This window comes from Macrotis lagotis, chromosome 4 (assembly GCF_037893015.1).
Source record: "Macrotis lagotis isolate mMagLag1 chromosome 4, bilby.v1.9.chrom.fasta, whole genome shotgun sequence".
Taxonomy (NCBI): Eukaryota; Metazoa; Chordata; class Mammalia; order Peramelemorphia; family Peramelidae; genus Macrotis; species Macrotis lagotis.
Window position 1 is genome coordinate 160906194 of NC_133661.1, and position 19046 is coordinate 160925239.

The 19046-nt window shown below is 32.2% G+C and overlaps 1 protein-coding gene across 2 annotated transcripts in view; it reads right to left on the reverse strand.

Moving 5' to 3' along the window:
* The window catches only part of UACA (uveal autoantigen with coiled-coil domains and ankyrin repeats), a 95932-nt gene that overhangs the window by 19577 nt on the left and 57309 nt on the right, over nt 1-19046 (reverse strand). For both annotated transcript variants that reach the window (XM_074234522.1, XM_074234523.1), the window contains exons 5-14: nt 18980-19037; nt 16866-16936; nt 16595-16701; nt 15482-15663; nt 14491-14528; nt 13307-13396; nt 11125-11232; nt 6862-6894; nt 5808-5906; nt 2385-2421 (exon numbers count right to left, since the gene is read on the reverse strand). In XM_074234522.1, coding sequence (XP_074090623.1) covers nt 2385-2421; nt 5808-5906; nt 6862-6894; nt 11125-11232; nt 13307-13396; nt 14491-14528; nt 15482-15663; nt 16595-16701; nt 16866-16936; nt 18980-19037 — 823 coding nt within the window. The remainder of the gene's footprint in view (nt 1-2384; nt 2422-5807; nt 5907-6861; nt 6895-11124; nt 11233-13306; nt 13397-14490; nt 14529-15481; nt 15664-16594; nt 16702-16865; nt 16937-18979; nt 19038-19046) is intronic.

Here is a 19046-nt window from a genome sequence, read left to right on the forward strand (position 1 = left end):
GATTCACTTTTTATCACTTGAATTGTCAAACAATTTTTTAAAGAGATAAAATCTAAGATTAGCAGGGCTGCAGGGAAACAAGCATTTTAATTCAATTTTAGTGAATGTAAAGAATAATCCAACACATTTTGGAGAGCAAAATGCCAAAATATAATAAGAGCACTAAAACTGATCATACATCTGTTTATCCAGTAGCTCCACTGAGAGGTGAGAGGAAATCAACAAATGGGTAAGAAATCACAAGAAATTTCACGTGGAAGATAATAGAGATGGAGTTATGGGAGGAACAGAGAGAAGGGCAGTTTGGCTGGACTGTAGAATGCAGGAGGGGGAGTAAAGTACACAAGATGGATCCAGCTTGTAAAAGCTAAAAAAAAATTTACATTTGATCCAAAGAGAATAGGGAGCCAAAGAAGCTTCCTAGGAAGTAAAGTGACATGGCAGCAGAGTAAAGGATGGACTTGACTAGGAAGTTATTTGAAGCAGGGAGATCAATTTGAAAGCCATTGCAATAATTAAAGTGAGAGATGGTGCTAGCTTTGTGAGTATACAATAATAGAAGAGATGACATAGGGAGATAAAAATATGATGTTTTGACAACTGATTAGCTATGTTAGGGGAGAATAAGTGAAGAGATAATGATAACAAGTGAACCTAGGAGGCTAGAGGAATGATGAGGAAATTCTCTGTTCCCTATGAGGAAACATTTTGAAAAGCTTTAGGTGCTTTATAAATACAAGCACACTATTACAATGAAGCATGTCCTGATTCTCCAGAAAAAATATTCAATAATTGATTTGCTCACTTATTAACAAAAAAGGCTTGCTCATTTTCTCAAATGCATTACTACTACTAATAATAATAATGTTTGCTCTTCATTCTCAAAGACTATGACATCAGGGAGGTGATGCCATGATAAGCACATGAACTAGATTTGAGTGAGGGGGTGTTGTACTATGACACCAATCTCACTTTCTCCTCCAGAGCCTTGTGGGGCCAATGGCCAGATATGAATCAGAGTGACTGGAGATGGCCCTGGATGAGAGGCAATCAGGGTTAAGTGACTTGCCTAAGATCATATAGCTAGTAAGTGGCAAGTGTCTGAAGCTGGATTCGAACTCCCTGTCCTCCTGACTCCAAGACCAATGCACTAATCACTAGCACCTTGCTCCCTCTACAACTTGAATCACAAAACAAAATGACTGTAAAACTGCTCATAAAAATTTTGGACTTTTCCTGTATAAACACTGACAATTTCTTAATATGCATCTTTTTTTTAAGTTGTCTCCCTCTTAAAATTCTTCTATAAATATGATCAGAGCTCTTAACTTGATTATTTCTTATACCTCTATTAAGTTCCTTGAAAGGCAGGGACTGAACTATTGTTTTTATTTTTTGCACAGGACTTTACACAACAGAAAGTATTTAATATATATGTGTAATAATTCATAAAATACAGCATGTATATGAAAAAATGAAAAATTCACCTTAGGTACTAATCCATGTATGATTAAAATATTAATATCTTGTATTTCACTAAATATAACTAGTTAATTCTGTATTAATTCCTTATGAGATTTTTTGTGTATATAACATTATTTTACACATTAAGGTTTCAGAATTCCTTAAATCTGCGTATTCTCTCCACCAATATTGATCATAACTTCTCCAAAAAGTGGTATACAAACTCTGAACATGGCTGTGCCCAAAATATTGAATTAAGCTAAACTGGGGATAAGTTTCTACAAAAAAGGACCTAAGAAATAAAATTTTGTTATCAAGTCAATACTCAAAACCTTTCCAACTTGGTGGAAACTGTTGGATCTTGGGTTCTGAAGAGAGTTATTAAAACAAGGCAACATCCATACCAAAATAAGCCAGATGAAAAGAACGTTAGTAAAGGAGAAAATGTAAATACGTATGTACACTGTTGTAGATTAGGCCATTTAAAGTGGAGAACAATGGAAAGATTTGGAAGTTAAACCCTGCATGACTTCAAAATTGTAATAGTGTTTCTTAAAATTCCAAGAAGTTTTAAAATATTTACTCATATTTCTTAACATCACTTTCAGGAATGCATGCAAAAATTTCCCCTGTGAGATTATCTTTCTTTCAGTTGGAAAAAAAGGTCTCATTTCATAATATTCAAAGTCAATCTGGCAGCACAGACAATGACTATACAAAAACGTACTTCATATAGATACAAATGTAGGGTTAAAATCTTTAAGTAATGCATATAACACTGATTGTTTCCCATCTAGTCTTAAGAAGTACAATATATTGGTAATTAAATTTAGCAGCACCATCAAGAAGATTTAAGTCCAAATAATCATTTTTCTTGCTATAGTCTAAATATGATATATATCCTAAATTTAGGTACTTACGATTATTGAAGTGACTTCCTGCTCCTCCATAGTCACTCTGAAAGGAGAAACACAAATTAAAGTAATTTAAAGGAGAAGCTGTTTTATTTTATTCAGTTCTACATTGGTATAGTACCTAGTCAACCACTATAAAATCTTCTTAATGTCAGTATCAAGAAGATTATAAAAATAATTGCTCAAATTCATTTTAATCTTTAGAATTCACAGAATATTTTACTTAGGATAGTGAGGTTGGTAATGCAAGCATACCTTCAGTCTACTTTATGGATAAGGAAATTAGAATCTCAAAAAGGTTAAATGATTTGTTCCTGGCCACATAGTAAGCAAGTATCAGAACTGGGATTCAAAACCCAGGTGATAGGGACAGCTAGGTGGTGTAGTGGAAAGAGCACCAGCCCTGAAGTAAGGCCCTGGAGTAAAGAGGACCTGAGTTCAAACCCAGTCTCAGACACTTAGTAATTGCTTAACTATGTGATCTTGGGCAAGTCACTTAACCCCAATGCCTTGCAAAAAATCCAAAAACAACAAAACCCAGGTCACCTGAGACCAAATTCAATGCTCTTTCCATGACACTGGTCATTTGATATAATTAACTTTTTTCACCTGGAAAACAATTTGCTCAAAATCCACTAAAATTACATATTTTAATAATGCATTATGAATAAAGGAGTTAACTGAGCCTTTTTTTTAAAAAATAAAAGCAGACAATGAGAATTTTCTGAGAATGAGTATTTATATTTATATATATATATATATATATATATATATGTGTGTGTGTGTGTGTGTGTGTGTGTATACATATGTATATAAACTCATATATTTTCCTGACAAGAAGAAATAAAATGAAAATAACTTCAAAACTTTCAACATGCTTGCTATCTACTTTATCATCATGGAGATATGTAAGTGGAGGGACATATAACTTCTTATGACGTCTCATAATATGAGTGACTTGATTTAGGAAACACTTCTGCATTTCATCCAAAGCAAGAAGACAAATGGCTAATATTTTAAAACCTTTTCCATCCATTTCCTTGTCATCAGACAATGATAAAATTCTTACAGAAGGCTGATATACAGGTAAGTCTTCCTGAAAGACTAAGGCTAATGGTTAAGGGGCAGCTGGACAACACCTAAAGCAGTTGACCCTGGAGTCAGGAAGACTGACAGTTCAAATGTAATCTTAGGCACTTCCTAGGCATGTGACCCTAAATCACTAAATATCTATTTCCTCGGTTTTCTCAGCTCTAAAATGGGAAAAATACTAGCACCTACCTTCCAGTGTTAAGAGGAACAAATGAGATAATGTTTGTAAAGTGATTATCAGTGCTTAGTACATACTAGGTGATCATACTAGGTGATATATAAAAATGATATCATCAATATCATCATCATCATCATTCATAGAAACCAGCTAGTTCTCCTAAAGGATATATATAAAAATCCTTTAAGTCAAGCCCCATGTCCTAAAAAGTAAAGTTTCTTTTAGCCTACTTATTAGACCTTTTACCAGAACTTCACAATCTACTATCTCTATGTAAAAAATGATAGGTTTTCTAGAAGTTGGAAAATCAAAAAACATACTTCACTTTGCAAAGAAACATGATTGTGCTTCTAGAGATAACAGAATTTTAATAAGGAAAGTGAACATAGAAATTTTCTAATTCACTTCCCTTTTACAGATGTGGAAACTGGAGTGCAGAATGATTAAGTGATTTATTCAAGATCATACATTTAATTAGTGACAAGGGCAATGCAACTACATCATGGTTTTATTATGAAAGTGTAATGAGATCTTAGAGAGCAACTTTTGTCAGTAAAGCTTTCTAGTCTATTTTAAATACTTTTGAAGCTAGACAAAGGTAGTTGGCAATAGGCAAGATGAAAACTGAGTCTTGAGTAGAGCTAAGGAGAGCTTTCATAAGCCAGGTTGAGTCTAAAAGGGGGTCACAAGATTTCAAAAACTTCCATACATTTGAATTGTATTTGATCCTACATGATACAAATACATAGATATAATGTATATCTTAATGTTACTCCAAAATAATATATATATGCATACATATATGTACATGTATTTATAAATTTGTGGGGGTGAAAATATTAGTAACATTTGCACATCCATATTCTGGTGTGAAAAAAATCAACATTATCACTAAACTATCATTCTTAAATGCTAGTGATAAATCATTATTATATTATGTGCATGAGCAAGAGCTTTTACTTATAAAATTTAATGAGTTAAAATGAGTACTGCAATATGCCTTCAAAGTTCATTGAAAAGTAAGTTTTCAAGGTAAACTGTCATTGCATTGGAAATAGTGCAAATAGTTTTTTTTAGTTAACAATTAAAGATATTTGTAAGCTGGATATATTAAATCAGCTAAACAGTTCATCAAAAACTGATTACTTTTCTAAACAAAGTGCACAAATAAATTCTGTATTGTAATAGAGTATAAAGAAGAAAAAAGTTTCTCATTTAATTTTCTGAAGTTTATTAGAAGACTATCCTCTGTTAACAGGTTTCAGCAGGAATGGATACTTACAATTTTAAAACAGTGAAAAATCTTAGAAACTATGCAAAGCTTTCTAATTTAAGTAAAAATGTGGGTCATAGCATCCCCCTCCCAAGGTTGCGGTGAGAATCATATGAGATCTATTTGTAAAGCACTTGATACAATGCCTGGCATTCAATAAGCACTTTATAAATACTTCATGAGGTTAAGAATGGTTAAGTGACATACCTACAGTCACCCAGTAGGTAATGAAAAGTATATGCACATTAAGAGATATAGGGCAAAAAAGGAAGGGATGGACTATCTTTGTTTCAAATATGATGACATCTGACTTCAGGTAGATGAAAATTTTTGAAACTATTTTCCCAGTAATGGTTATGAAGGTACCCTGACCAAGTCACATTTTGTTCTGTATCTCAGTGACAAATGGTACAACCACTTGAAGCAGGTCTGTGGATATGGAATAGTAAAAAAGCTAACTAGTTCATTGGTAGTCAAGACTCCACATGGTACTCCAAATGAAATAATAAACTTAGGAAAGCATACAATCCTTGAGATTTTGCTTTGCATTTGCAGAAATATTATTTTTAGTGAACAGATACTATCTAACCAGGGATATCTAACCAGCAGAAAAACAACATCATACAGATTTTTTTTAAAAAATAAGGTAAGTTGGGGCAGCTAGGTGGCATAGTGGATAAAGCACTGGACCTGAAGTCAGGAGTACCTGGGTTCAAATCTGGTCTCAGACACTTAATAATTACCTAGCTGTGTGGCCTTGAGCAAGCCACTTAACCCCGTTTGCCTTGCAAAAACCTAAATAAATAAACAAACAAACAAATAAATAAATATATAAAATAAAATAAGGTAAGTTTAAAAGTATTAAAAGTAAACCCACAATTCTTACCTCATAATATTTCAATTTATTTTTCAGAGCTTCAACAGCTCTTAAGCTTTCTTCATGCTGTTTTTCCTTGGCTAGCAAAAGGGATCTCAGTTTTTCTTTCTGAAATAAAAAAAAAAACTAAAAGCTAAAAACCCCCAAGTCCCTAAACTGATTGAACCACAAGACAAACTGACACTGACCTTCTACCCTACCAAAGTCGTGATATTGTGACAACAATGTTTTGCCATTGCAAAGCCACATTTGTTGAAAGATTTAAAAGAAATGAATTTTAGCATCAGAAGGAACTATTATGATTTATCTAGACCAGAAAACTTTTCTCTAGCTACCTTTCCACTCAACCCTGCTCTACTGATTGGCAAAACCCAAGCAGAAGCTATCACTTCATGAGAGGCCCTAGCTATACTCACTTCACTCCTTACTCTCTAGATTGCTCTAACTCTTCAACAGCTGCCTTACTTCTTTACTTCCCTCATTTTCTAGAACTAGATCCTCTTTATGTATTATCTTTCCCTTTAGAATATAAGCACTTTGAGAGTAAGGATGGTCTTGTTTGTTTATATTTTTATCTCCATTTTAACATAATATCTGGTATATAATAAGTACTTAATTCTCTGTCTCTATCTCTCCTTTACAAGTAGAACACCTAAGAGATTAATTTGCAAAAATACCAAAAAACTTTGGATACTTAACTGCTCTTCATCATCTCTAGAAATTCTCTAGTCTGCAGAATGAAATCAACTTAGAAACACACCTGAAATAATTTCCCATCCTGGCTGCAGGACTTCATCATGTCCAACCTAGAAGTCTCACACATTACCACCACAACCACCCCCTAAGATTGTGAGTTCTTTGAGGGGAAAGGCTATCTTATACTTTTCTTCCTATGCCCAGCACTTAGCTCAGGGCCTGATAGATGATAAATAAATGTCTACTGACTCTGATAATTACAACTAAAATCCAAGTCCCTTGAATCACAATCTAGGTGTTGTTTCCCACTATAGTGGTATGTAGAATTTTTATGTATCTTCTCTCCAAAAAGCTTTTTTCCCCCTACCTCATTTTCAAGATCATCAGCAATCATTACTTCCTGAAAAAAAGAAAATTAATTTCAATATTCATAGAAATTTTAAAAATAGATGAGTTTTACAACCAGTAAAAAGAAAAATAATTTCCTAGTTCTGAAAAACCTATCATCAATGACAGGAACAAGAAGTTAAGATAAAAATGAATATTGCATATGTACTCAAATTGTTCATAGGAACATACATTAAAAAAATATAACCTAGAGCACTAAAAACATTTCTCCAATGACACTTAGCCAGTGAGTGTCAGAGAAAGGACTTGAACCTATTTCATATTAGCTTTGAAGCTACACCATCAAGATGACTATAGATAGGTCACAAATTTATTCCTATGAACTATTTGACTTTGGATAAGTGACTTAATTTTTGTTTGTCTCAGTTTCCCCCCAATTAAAATTAGTATCTCACTACCTATATCACAGGATTATTGTGATAATCCAGTGAGTTATTTGCAAAATACTTAGCACTGTGGTTAGCCCACAGTAGGTACTATGTATGGTAGCTATTATAATGACTATGATCAGTCTTTCTCTTCTTCCCTCCCTCTGAAAGCACAAAAAGCAAAACCTGTTACAAGTTATAATCAAGGAAAATTTCTCATAGGCTATGTCTTTAAAAAAAATTGGTCTCAATCTTCAATGTGTGCTTTGAGTCTTGTTACCCAACTCCTCTTCACCCCTTACCATATGAGCTGAGAGCTTCAGAAGCTGCTGCAATTCAGTAGCCCCCAAAGGCTGGACATGTCTTTCCTGGACATGGCCTATGCTAGACTGTGCTCTGCTCTTACCTCAATGCAACAGACATTTCCTGGCAACCTTCTACATTGTCATTGGATGGAAAATAGCTTCATTCTGTCCTTTTGTGGGTTCTGCCACTCCAGAATTCATTTTGAGGCACTATTTAAAGTTGATTGGTATGAAATCTGGGAAAGCTCAGTTGAGGCCTTGTCTTTTATCTGACATATCTTGGCTTCACATCCCCTCAATTAATTTTTTTAAATCATTTTGCCTTTATAATTCCTTTCTCCCAACCCATCTGGCACACTGTCCCTAGATTAATCTGTAGTTTAAACTTCTCAGTACAACATTCAATATTGTTCACAATTGAGTCCCAACCTATCTTTTAATTTTATCACTAATAACTTTCTCTTCCATTCTTTATTTCAATTCTTTCCATTAAAATAAGCAGCTAGGTGATGCAGTAGATACAGCACTGACCCTGGAGTCAGGAGTTCAAATCTGACCTCAGACACTTAATAGTTACCTAGCTGAGTGACTTAGGACAAGTCATTTAATCTCATTGCCCTGCAAAAAAACAAAAACAAAATAACCCTGATCTAATCATAATGCTCTAACCATAACTTTAGTGCACTGCTACCTCCAACTCACTGCACACATACTAAATTCCTTCAGCTATTAGATGGTTCCTATGATTTCTCCAACTCTAAAATCTATGTTCCAATGTTTTCTATGCCTATCTAAATCTTACCTATCATTGAAAGTCTAGCTCAATCACATCTTTTCCTTAAAGTCTTCTCTTAACCACAGCAATTCACAATGTCTCTTTCTCCTCTCAATTCCTATTAAAAATAAGCCTTCTGTTGCTTCTCTTATACTTGGACAAATCTTGCTTTCCTAGGTCACTGTAAACTTCCTGAAGGCAGAGACTGTATTTCATTTTGTCAACTAAAACCCATGTGGCACAAAAATCTGAGGATGCTAAGTGAAGTGTGTGTATTTTTGAGAATATGTACTTCTAGTAACTGAACAGTAAGCTTTATTTTCTTATACTAGCTTTCAACATAGTCCTCATTAAAATTATTAGATCCACAAAGGCAGAGAATATGCCTTACAGTACTCATTTCCTTTACAGATATTAATGTAATAAATTATACACAATGATACTAAAACTTTTTAAAGTTGAGTATTAAATTTATTTATAGACTATTTCTCCACAATTATGCAATGAGTATAACTATTAGCAACAAAATATTTATTATGCCAAAACATATCTGAAAATGTTTATATGCTTATTTAACATTAAAGTAATTAATTCCCTTAAAATTATCTTATTTTTCACAATTACTAAAGAAAAATGCTCCTTTATGCAGTCAGATATTAGAATTTACAAGTATATTAACATTCTTACATGTGTATTTAACCCTCAAATTCCTTATTCAGTAGAGTGGATTCTTATTTCATTAGTCAAAAAAAAATTCTGTCTAAAAATTGTATTTATATAACATTAGTAATGACTTAAATTGAAATAGACATTTATATGAAAAGTTTTGAAGTATTCCGGAATTGATTGCATGAAGAATATATATATATATATTACAAAATGCTTTAAAAGTTCAAATACTTCACCCTGTACCTTCATTTTCAAAAATACAAAAATACTCTGGTATTTGTTTTCATCCTTATTCAAGATATCTAAATACCATGAAGCTATTAAAAAATAGAACTCCAAGTCAGCATTTTAATAGACACTGTTTTCTGGGTAGCTGAGTCAACTAACGTAACTCCATTGTGTCTGTAGTTCTTCGATCTTACTTCTGATAACTATTTTCACTGCAGCCTCTGGTCCTGTCTCTGACCTTCCTTACTGTTAATACAGCAAGGGCAGTCTTCAGGAAAGGATTTTAAGAGATAGCTCAGCTCACCTTTCCTGTTACTGGCCTCTGCAACAAACCCTGTCCAATCAAGGGTGTGTACTTATGTACTAGGAGGTAGAGCTTGATGATCCATGAGATCCCTTCTAGTTGTTGATCTATGAGAACTGCTCTGCATTACCAGTGGCATTCCTCTTCACACACACACACACACACACACACACACACACACACACACACACCATAAAAACCATCCCTAGTCCTTGCTTGTAAGCACCCCCCAAAAATAAGCCCTCTCCAATCCATAGATACCTTATACCCTAATTCACCTCCTGCCTAAACTGAAACCAATATAAGCCTTGTCCTTTTCACCTTCAGGAAAGTTTCCCTTCACCTCTATGTGGGACTCCTTTGCTAGTGAACTCAATAAATCCTTACTGGTTCCTAAATTTCTAGTATGGGTTTTGGTTCTGGATATGATTAGTTTTGGCACCAATAAGTTTATACAGATTTTCTTTGGTAAATGAAAAAGTTGAAATTTCTTTTTTTAAGTTTTCCTTTCACAATTTTTTTTAGGTTTTTTTTTTTTTGCAAGGCAAATGGGGTTAAGTGGCTTGCCCAAGGCCATACAGCTAGGTAATTATTAGGTGTCTGAGACTGGATTTGAACCCAGGTACTCCTGACTCCAAGGCCGGTGCTTTATCCAGTGCACCACCTAGCCGCCCCCCTTTCACAATTTAAAGAAAATCTCAGTGGATAGAAATTGTCTGGATATTAACTGCTACATTTCTATATAATTTCTGAATTCAACTGTAGAGATATCAGGTCTCTATAAACTGTATTTTACATGATATAATCATCTATATCACACTCACTAATTGTAGGAGTTAACTTGAAGTAAACTCCAAGACAATGGTTTATTCCCTCATCTCTTTCCTTTCTATATGCTCCAGTTGGTGATAATCAGCTCCCAGGCCTTAATTAATACCATCATACAAATTCACAGATATTTAAGACCAATCTCTTCCTTGAGCTTCAGACCAATTTCCCTAACTATATAGTGGACATTTCTGGCAGAATTTCTGTTAAGCACCTCAATATCAACATATCCAAAATATAATTCATCATCACCCAACCTCTATTTCACTGCCCCTCTTCCAAACTTCCCTCTTACTATCAAGACAACACAAACCTTCCAGTCACCCAAATTAAGAAACCTGGCATTATTTTTAACTTTCCCTTTTCATTCCAGACATATTCAATCAAACCTTATTCCCATCTCTGCTTTGTAAAAATTTCACTCATCCTTCCTTCAAGGATGATATCTCAAGTCCTACCTTTTCCCTTAAGCTTTCCTAACTATGTAAGTCCTCATTAAGCTTTCCTTTCTCTAGTCCTTTATCACTTAATGCTGCTTTGCATTATAACTTATTTTTTCTACATATATGTTTTGGTTCCTCAAGTAAACTGTAAGCTCCAGAGGGGCAGAGAAGCCACAAGGCTAACACAATGCTTTAAACAAACTAGTGGGTACTACATAAATATTTCCTAATGATGAAGATTACTTGGAGTCAATTTTTTTAATGTAAAAATGTATTATACAAAGACTATATAGACTATATACCTCATTTAAATGTAGTTGCAATCCATTGACTTTATCTAACAATATTCTTTGTTCTTGCTGAAAATTTCTCAACTTTTCTTTTAAATCTTCATTTTCAAACTCTAGATCCTTAAAAAAAACACATTGAGAAATAACGAGGATAATAGGTAAATAAGGAATTCTAAAGAAAATTTTATTACTAGAACCATTAAAGCATTTTTTCAGTCTCTTAAGTCATGGGCAAAATAACTGAAATGTCAACAAGTTAAAATTTAACTTTGGAAAAAATAAACACAAGAATAATAGTAACTAATATTTACCTAGGAATTTAAAGTTCACAGGAAAACTTTATATTATAGCTGCATTTCTCAAACTGTGCAACATGTCAAATTCACAGTGGGGCACAATGGATATTTTAAACTTTCAAGAGATACAACAATGATAAAGATCTGTTGGGCCCTGAGTAGAACCAACTTCACAGACTGGGTACTACCTCATGGTGGTTCACTGTTTTAGAACAGACTACAGGTTTTCTTTCAATGCAGTGCAACTAGAGATATATTTTTGTTCACTTGTATTTTTCAGCTATGCCAATTGCTTCTCTATCTTTCTCATTTGCAACATTATTTTTGCAAAGTACGGTTTTCAGCTGCTGCTATAAAAAGCAAGTACTATGCAAAAATCAATGTAAAAAAATGAGGGTATTCTTGCCCAATCTGATTCCAAGGCTCAAGGTTGTGAGTGTCCAACACACATCTCATTAGTAAGTAACTATAGTTAAAGAATGAAATAAATATATTATTTTCTTTCATTCTATATGTATTTTCAATTAGTTTTCAGTAGTTAGGATATACTTATTCATTTGTCTTAATCTAGTACTTAATAAATTGAACTTCTGGGAATTTCTTTTGGACTCAATGTACCATGAAAAAAATTATCAACACACACTAATGGCATAATGAAATGAGAAAGTTTAGGAACCTCTAAATTTTCTCATTTGAACTTCACAAGAACCCTGGAGGAAATGAGAAAACTAAGGTTCAGAGATGAGTTAAATGGCATACTAGTGGTCACAGAACAAGTATTGTAAGAGGCAAGATTTTAATATCCATTTCTTTCTGTCTTTAATGCTAATATTCTATCCATACTACCATGCTGCCATTAGAACTTAATAACAATAAATATTCTAAATTAAAAGTAAAAAATAAGGATAAACAGAATCAACCAAATGAATCAAACTACTTTAATTTTTTTTTAGTTTTTTTTAAGTTTTTGCAAGACAATGGGGTTAAGCGGCTTGCCCAAGGCCACACATCTAAGTAATTATTAAGTGTCTGAGGCCGGATTTGAACTCAGGTACTCCTGACTCCAGGGATGGTGCTCTATCCACTGCACCACCTAGCCACCCTACTTTAAGTTCTAAGTCTCTAAAAATCTGTAGTGAGATCATTCTCATTAATATTTTACTCTTTGTCAACATTTAAGATCATCTGATAAAAATGAAATTATATTAAAAAGTATTTATTACAACATCTATAACTATCCTTTCTCAAGGACGATATATAATAGGAAATGCACAAGAATATGAAAACAAAAATAAAGTTGTGCTCATTTTATTAAAGTAACTATCAAAGCAACTACTGGCATTTACATGTAAATTTTATTTTTTTTGTGTGTTTCAGTGTTTAAATTGTATAAGTTACTATTTCTACACCAACATGAGTTTTCCTTTTCAATTTCTTTTTTTCTCCCTCAATAAAACCAGAAGCTTCTAGCTAATGTTGTGGAGTAAAGACTTGCTTTTATGTCACACCTCTGACAGAGACTGGATCTGTGTCTCTGGGCAAGTGAAGTAACTTCTCTATGCCAAGCTAACTCTCTAAAACTATATATTACAGAAAAAGTGTCAATCCAAATGTGTGTGTGTGTGTGTGTGTGTGTGTGTGTGTGTGTGTGTGTATCCATAAAGGGGTGCGCATGTATACACACAATATACATGTGAAAAACCTACTGTATTTCTAAATATTATCTAAGTTAAATGATAGCAACTATGAATGCTAGAGTAATTCATTTTTCTTTTAAAGGATATCAAGTAATATTAGAGAATCCACAGTAACAGAAACAAATCTATCCAAACTCTTTTAATTTTACTATTCAAAGAACATACCATTTCTTTGAGTGTGCCCATTTCCTGGATAATTACCTGAACATTTTTCTGCTCCCTCTGATATGATTTTATATTTACTTCATCTTGCATATGCAACAGATTTCGCTTTGGTGGACCGTAAGATACCTAAGTTTTTACAGCATTAAAAAATGCAACAAGTTAAAGTTTCAAATGAATAAAAAGTCTTTTAAAAAATCCTATTTTGAAGAAAACTTAAACTTAGTATACTTTGTTCTATGATCTAGTTTAAGCTTTGCTCTATATTACACAAGGTGGCAGTATTTCTATCTGTACAAAACCCAAAAATCTCTCAATGAAATTGGAATTCACTTTCAAATAACTGTCATGCAAATAATTTTGGCCTATTATTTGAAAGTCTCAAGATACCAAATTATTTGAATTTTTAAAGGCATTTTAAAGCACAATATCTTATTAAAATAAACCAAGTATATTCAAAGAAAACCCACAAGTCCAAAATTTAAAAACATTGAAAGAATATACTCAAGTTTAACTAAATATTCTAATCTCAGTTATTAGCTGTCACAGAATGAAGCTGAGTGACACTTGGAAATCATAATACAAAAGAAAGGGAGCCAAATTGATATTGATTTTATTCTTTGTATTTCTATCACTTAACACATTGAAGGCATTTAATAAATGCTTCCTGAATGAATGACTGTAAAGAAAGTATTTCTCTGATTGACCAGAAGAAACAAAAATTGTTAGCTTTCCTTCCTTCTTAACTGGCAGGTAGATCATTTTTTTGTTTTTTAACTGATTGAGATGACAAGTCATCATATCATATGGATGGGATAAAGCATGAGCAAATTTCAGTCCAAAAAAGACTCATTATAACATAAAACATGATCCATAAATGTGTTGGGGAAGATTTTATTGCAGACTCTAAATTTTACTTAAAAATTTTATTTTTATATTATTAAATGACAAAACAGATTATGTTCCTAAAAGACTAGGAATTTAATAATATAAGCATATAGTAATTGACAGGGAATACAGAAAAAATACTTAAAGAATCTCTCAGTGTTCAGCCAGAATTGATCAGGAAAAAAGCCTTGAATCTAAAAATCCTCCATAAAATCATTACAAAAATCAAAACATATTTAGATTTTTATAAGATATTCAATTTGACAGCATTTGTCTTTTCAATCTAGTAGCCCATGGGTAGTTTCTCTTCATTAAATTTTGGAATAAGGACTTACCTGCTGGAGAGATAGTACTTTTTTTGAAGGTTCTCTCCCTAAAAATTAAAAAAAAGGGAGGGTTGGAAACAGTGAAGAATAAATCACATTAGTTTAGATATAAATTATTCATAGAATTACTGTATTTTAAACCTAGGAAAGACCTTAAAAATCATCTGATCTAGTCTCCACTCAGAAACAAGGGTTAAAAAGTAAAGAGACTTCACCTAGGTCATATAGTTATAGGGGTAGAGGAGAGAACATAACTACTTTGTTTTTCCCTATAGTTCTTTGCCTCCTTTATTATTATTATTATTTTTAAGTAAATTGATTTATTAATTTTATTTATTACAATTTAATTTCATTCAAAGGAAAAAGTTCAAGAATTTTTAACATACACCCAGGGACAAAACCATTTCCTTACAATTAGTACTATTATGACTTCACTTGAAATTTATTTTTCAGGTTTCTAAATCACTTTCCAATGGATAAGAGTGACCACAATAATCCAGAACTCTGCTCTGGCACAACTAGCAGAAAATTCTATTTTAAGGGATCTAAAATAACTACATTTTAAAAAATTATATTTAAAAATATAAAAGATTTACTAATTGAGACAAGTTTTTTCAGCATAGGAAATTTTTATTCTCACAAAATACTAAAATTTCTATATGTGCTGTTTTGCTTATTTTAACTTTCTCTAATTAAAGATAATATATACTAATCAATCATTCACTCTAGATATCTCCTTGCCAGGCTTTCTGCTATAGCAAGCATACTATGACACTCTCCACGCAATGCTCAGAGAGCAGTAATCAAACCAATACTATTATTGATTCTGGAAAGAGTATGTCAATCAACCCTCATCATGTCCCTTATTTTTTCATTCCTATTCTCAGAACTTAGCACAATGTCTAGTACATGGTAAGCATTTAATAAATGCTTCTTAGTCATTTATTGATCCATCAATCCATTCATTTATTCATTCAAAGGTAAACAAAGTTCTGTGTACCTTTATTTACATTTTCAACTGCTGTCTTCATTAAGGTTAGAATCTCCAGATTATCACCAATTCTTGCATAGTAAGAACAATCGTGACCAAGGGCATCCAACAAGCTGACATCTGCACCATTTTTCATTAAAACTTCCACAGCATCCTTACAACCATACTCACAACCTAACATAAGTGCAGTCCTAAAACAATAATGAATCATTGTAAGGAAACAGTTGATAGAATTCAAGAAAACTGTAGACTGCAATCCCTCTATGATTCACTATACAAATCCTAAAGTGGTCTGAGGAAGAATACAATAGTTAAATGACTTGCCCAGTCATATAACTACCAAGTGTCAAAGGTAAGATTTTAATTTAGACCTGATTCCATATGATACAAAGAAAAATTATTTAAAATAAATTAGGAAATATGGCTACTGTTATGATGATAGTTGATTTTGTTTTAAAAAAATCAACAATAGATTTGTTTCAGGTTTGATTAACTGAGATATCACAAAAGTCCCCATTTCTTTCTTCTCTTTCCTTTTCCTCCTTTATCTCATTGAAAGCATTTAAACAATGAAATAATTGCAATAGAATCCCTTTTTTTATATTAATTAATTCACACATTTAAATTACACTATTTACATATTTAAATTCCACTCTTTTACAAGTTAATATCAGGAAGTAAAATTACAAAGTTAAGCAACATACCCAAAATCTGTTATTTTTTTCAGATATCTCAATTTGTTGAATGTTAGTTTTGAGTAGCTTTCATGTGGCTATTATAGAAGTCTCTGTTACTTTTTGCATCTTATCTAGCTTGCTATTTTTTATGAAATTATGTTTACAAGAATTTAATTTTTATAATCCTAAATTACTGGCCCCAATTCTGGATAAATCTGCCACCAAATAAATAAATGGTGGTAATAAATTTAATACATTTTTGTTTACAAAAGATTTCCCTTAACAGTCCTTAATATAGCTTACTACTGCTTTAATTTAATTTATGTAGAACTTTTCATGAATATACATACATTTACTGCATAAAATGATGCAGGCATTTTCTAGTTTGCAGGCCCACAAAAACATGCAACTAAATTATTTTAAACTTAATTACTGACAACATTACTTGTTTTGTTTGTCTCTGGCATTAATATCGGCACCTCTATCAATCAGAAGTTGGCATATTGCTGGTCTACACATCTGAGTGGCCAGTATCAGTGGTGTCCGCCCATCCTAAACAGTAAGACAAAACTGAAAAGTCAAGGGTTTGGGATATACAAAAAGGCCAAAAATAGTCTCTTTGCTTAAGTGTTCACAATGTCATCAAGAGAAAAAAAGGGACAAAAGCAGTATTATCTAAAGTAGTTGAATTGTGGAATAAATTTAAGTTAACTTACCATATCTTTAGCATTTACTAAGGCTCCATGGTCACAAAGTAGTTGTACACTAGAAGTACAATCTGCCATAGCTACACAATAGAAAGAAAATATTTACTGATTAGGCATTTAAAATTCTCCTAATAATGTAATACATGAACTGTTTCTACCTTTTTAAAAAGCTTCACAATGTCTAAAACACTTGTCTCAATGATAAAGACTATGGCATTTCTTTTTAAAAAACTGTTCAATTAAATCATTTTTAAAATGTTGTATTAATTCATGTTGACTAAATAATTTTTCTCTAAAACAAGAAAATTTCCCTAGCTGTGAACAGAATATAGAAAAGCATATATAATTAAGATAAAATTTAATTTTTCTACTTCTCCACATTTGCACACAGCAATTAACTGACCTATATCTCCATATATCAACTCACTTAAAAACAAACTCAAATATATTTCGCAAGGTTGTCTTAAATAAATGCAATTCATCGGTCTACTGATTTGTTTCCAATGTTTTTTAGCACCAGAGTCAAATATTCTAGTCTTTAATGAAAGATTTTTAAAAAAACAAAGTGGCTTATTTTAACATACAAACTAGAGAAAAAATATTGTATTCATGAATGAGAGAAATTTATAACCTACTAAAAAATTGCATTTGTTTTTTTTGTTTTTGTTTTTTTTTAGGTTTTTGCAAGGCAAATGGGGTTAAGTGGCTTGCCCAAGGCCACTCAGCTAGGTAATTATTAAGTGTCTGAGATCGGATTTGAACCCAGGTACTCCTGACTCCAAGGCTGGTGCTTTATCCACTATGCCACCTAGCCGCCCCCAAAATTGCATTTGTTAATCCCTCTGCAATATCATAATGAAAAGAATATTGTCTCAGCAGAGTTTCATATGTGAAATTCAGCCATATTTAATTTCTCAATGTCTTTTGATCAAGGCAAAACATTTTATTCAAAACATTTATTGCAAGCATAAACAAAATCTTAATTCATAAAATTCCTAGCTATAAAACTATTATTTTTAAAATGTAAAATATAATGCTTAATATATTATATTAGTTTATTGACATTAAAACATGATATTAAACAAGATGCAATCCAAAGATAAAATTATCTATTAGATATATATATATTAATAATTAGTTTTTGTTAATTTTGTGCTTTGAATATAACAGTTTCAGAAACTTACTTTGTCTTAAAAAGAATGAAAAGGAGAAAAATCTTTAAAAACTGAAATAATATCTTTCAAAAGTATAAATAAAATAAAAATACATTAATTTTATGTTAAAAGTTAATTTCCTATTATATTATTTCTCACTCTAATAACTATTATTAATTAAATATTAACTGTATAAAAATTAGACTAAATAATAACTGCATGAAATAAATAAAACTGTAAAAAAAGAAAAAGGGGCTAAACAGTTTAAGAATTTGCTGAACTTGAGTAATAGCAAGTGACAGCAGACTAGTAGAGTACAGTGGAAAGAGGCAGAGACTGAGACTATGATTTCATAATCTCTATGAACCTGGGGAATTTTTTAAAATTCTAGACCACTCAATAATCTACTTTTTTTTTTTTTTTAGGTTTTTGCAAGGCAAATGGGGTTAAGTGGCTTGCCCAAGGCCACATAGCTAGGTAATTATTAAGTGTCTGAGGTCAGATTTGAACTCAGGCACGCCTGACTCCAGGGCAGGTGCTCTATCCACTGCACCACCTAGCCATCCCCTCACTAATCTACTTTTAGAATATTTTCTAAAGTTCCTTTCCTGTTTTAAAATCTTGTTACTCTAAAACTGTGTGTTTAAGCTAGCCTCTTGTATTTCAATCATATTTTCATTCTTCAAAGAGACAACTAAGAACTAATTAAAACTGCTGAAAAATGATTAAAAACAAGCAAACAGTGCAATAATATAAGATTTACCCATAACATTGCTCAACTGCAGTTTAAAAATAATGAAAATTAACTTTTTAAGACCAAAGAAGAAACTGGTCAACAATTCGGAAGAACAGAATCTGGCAATTATGAATAATAAAAGTTAAAAAGTTCCTTTAAAAAATCTAAAAGTATTTTAAAAAAATTTTAAAGAAGCATTAAGAATCTATTATACTAGTTACATCTTTGCTCACCTGCATCATGAAGTGCAGTCCTACCTTGCAAGTCTGTCTGTTCAGTGGGACAGTTGTACTGTAATTA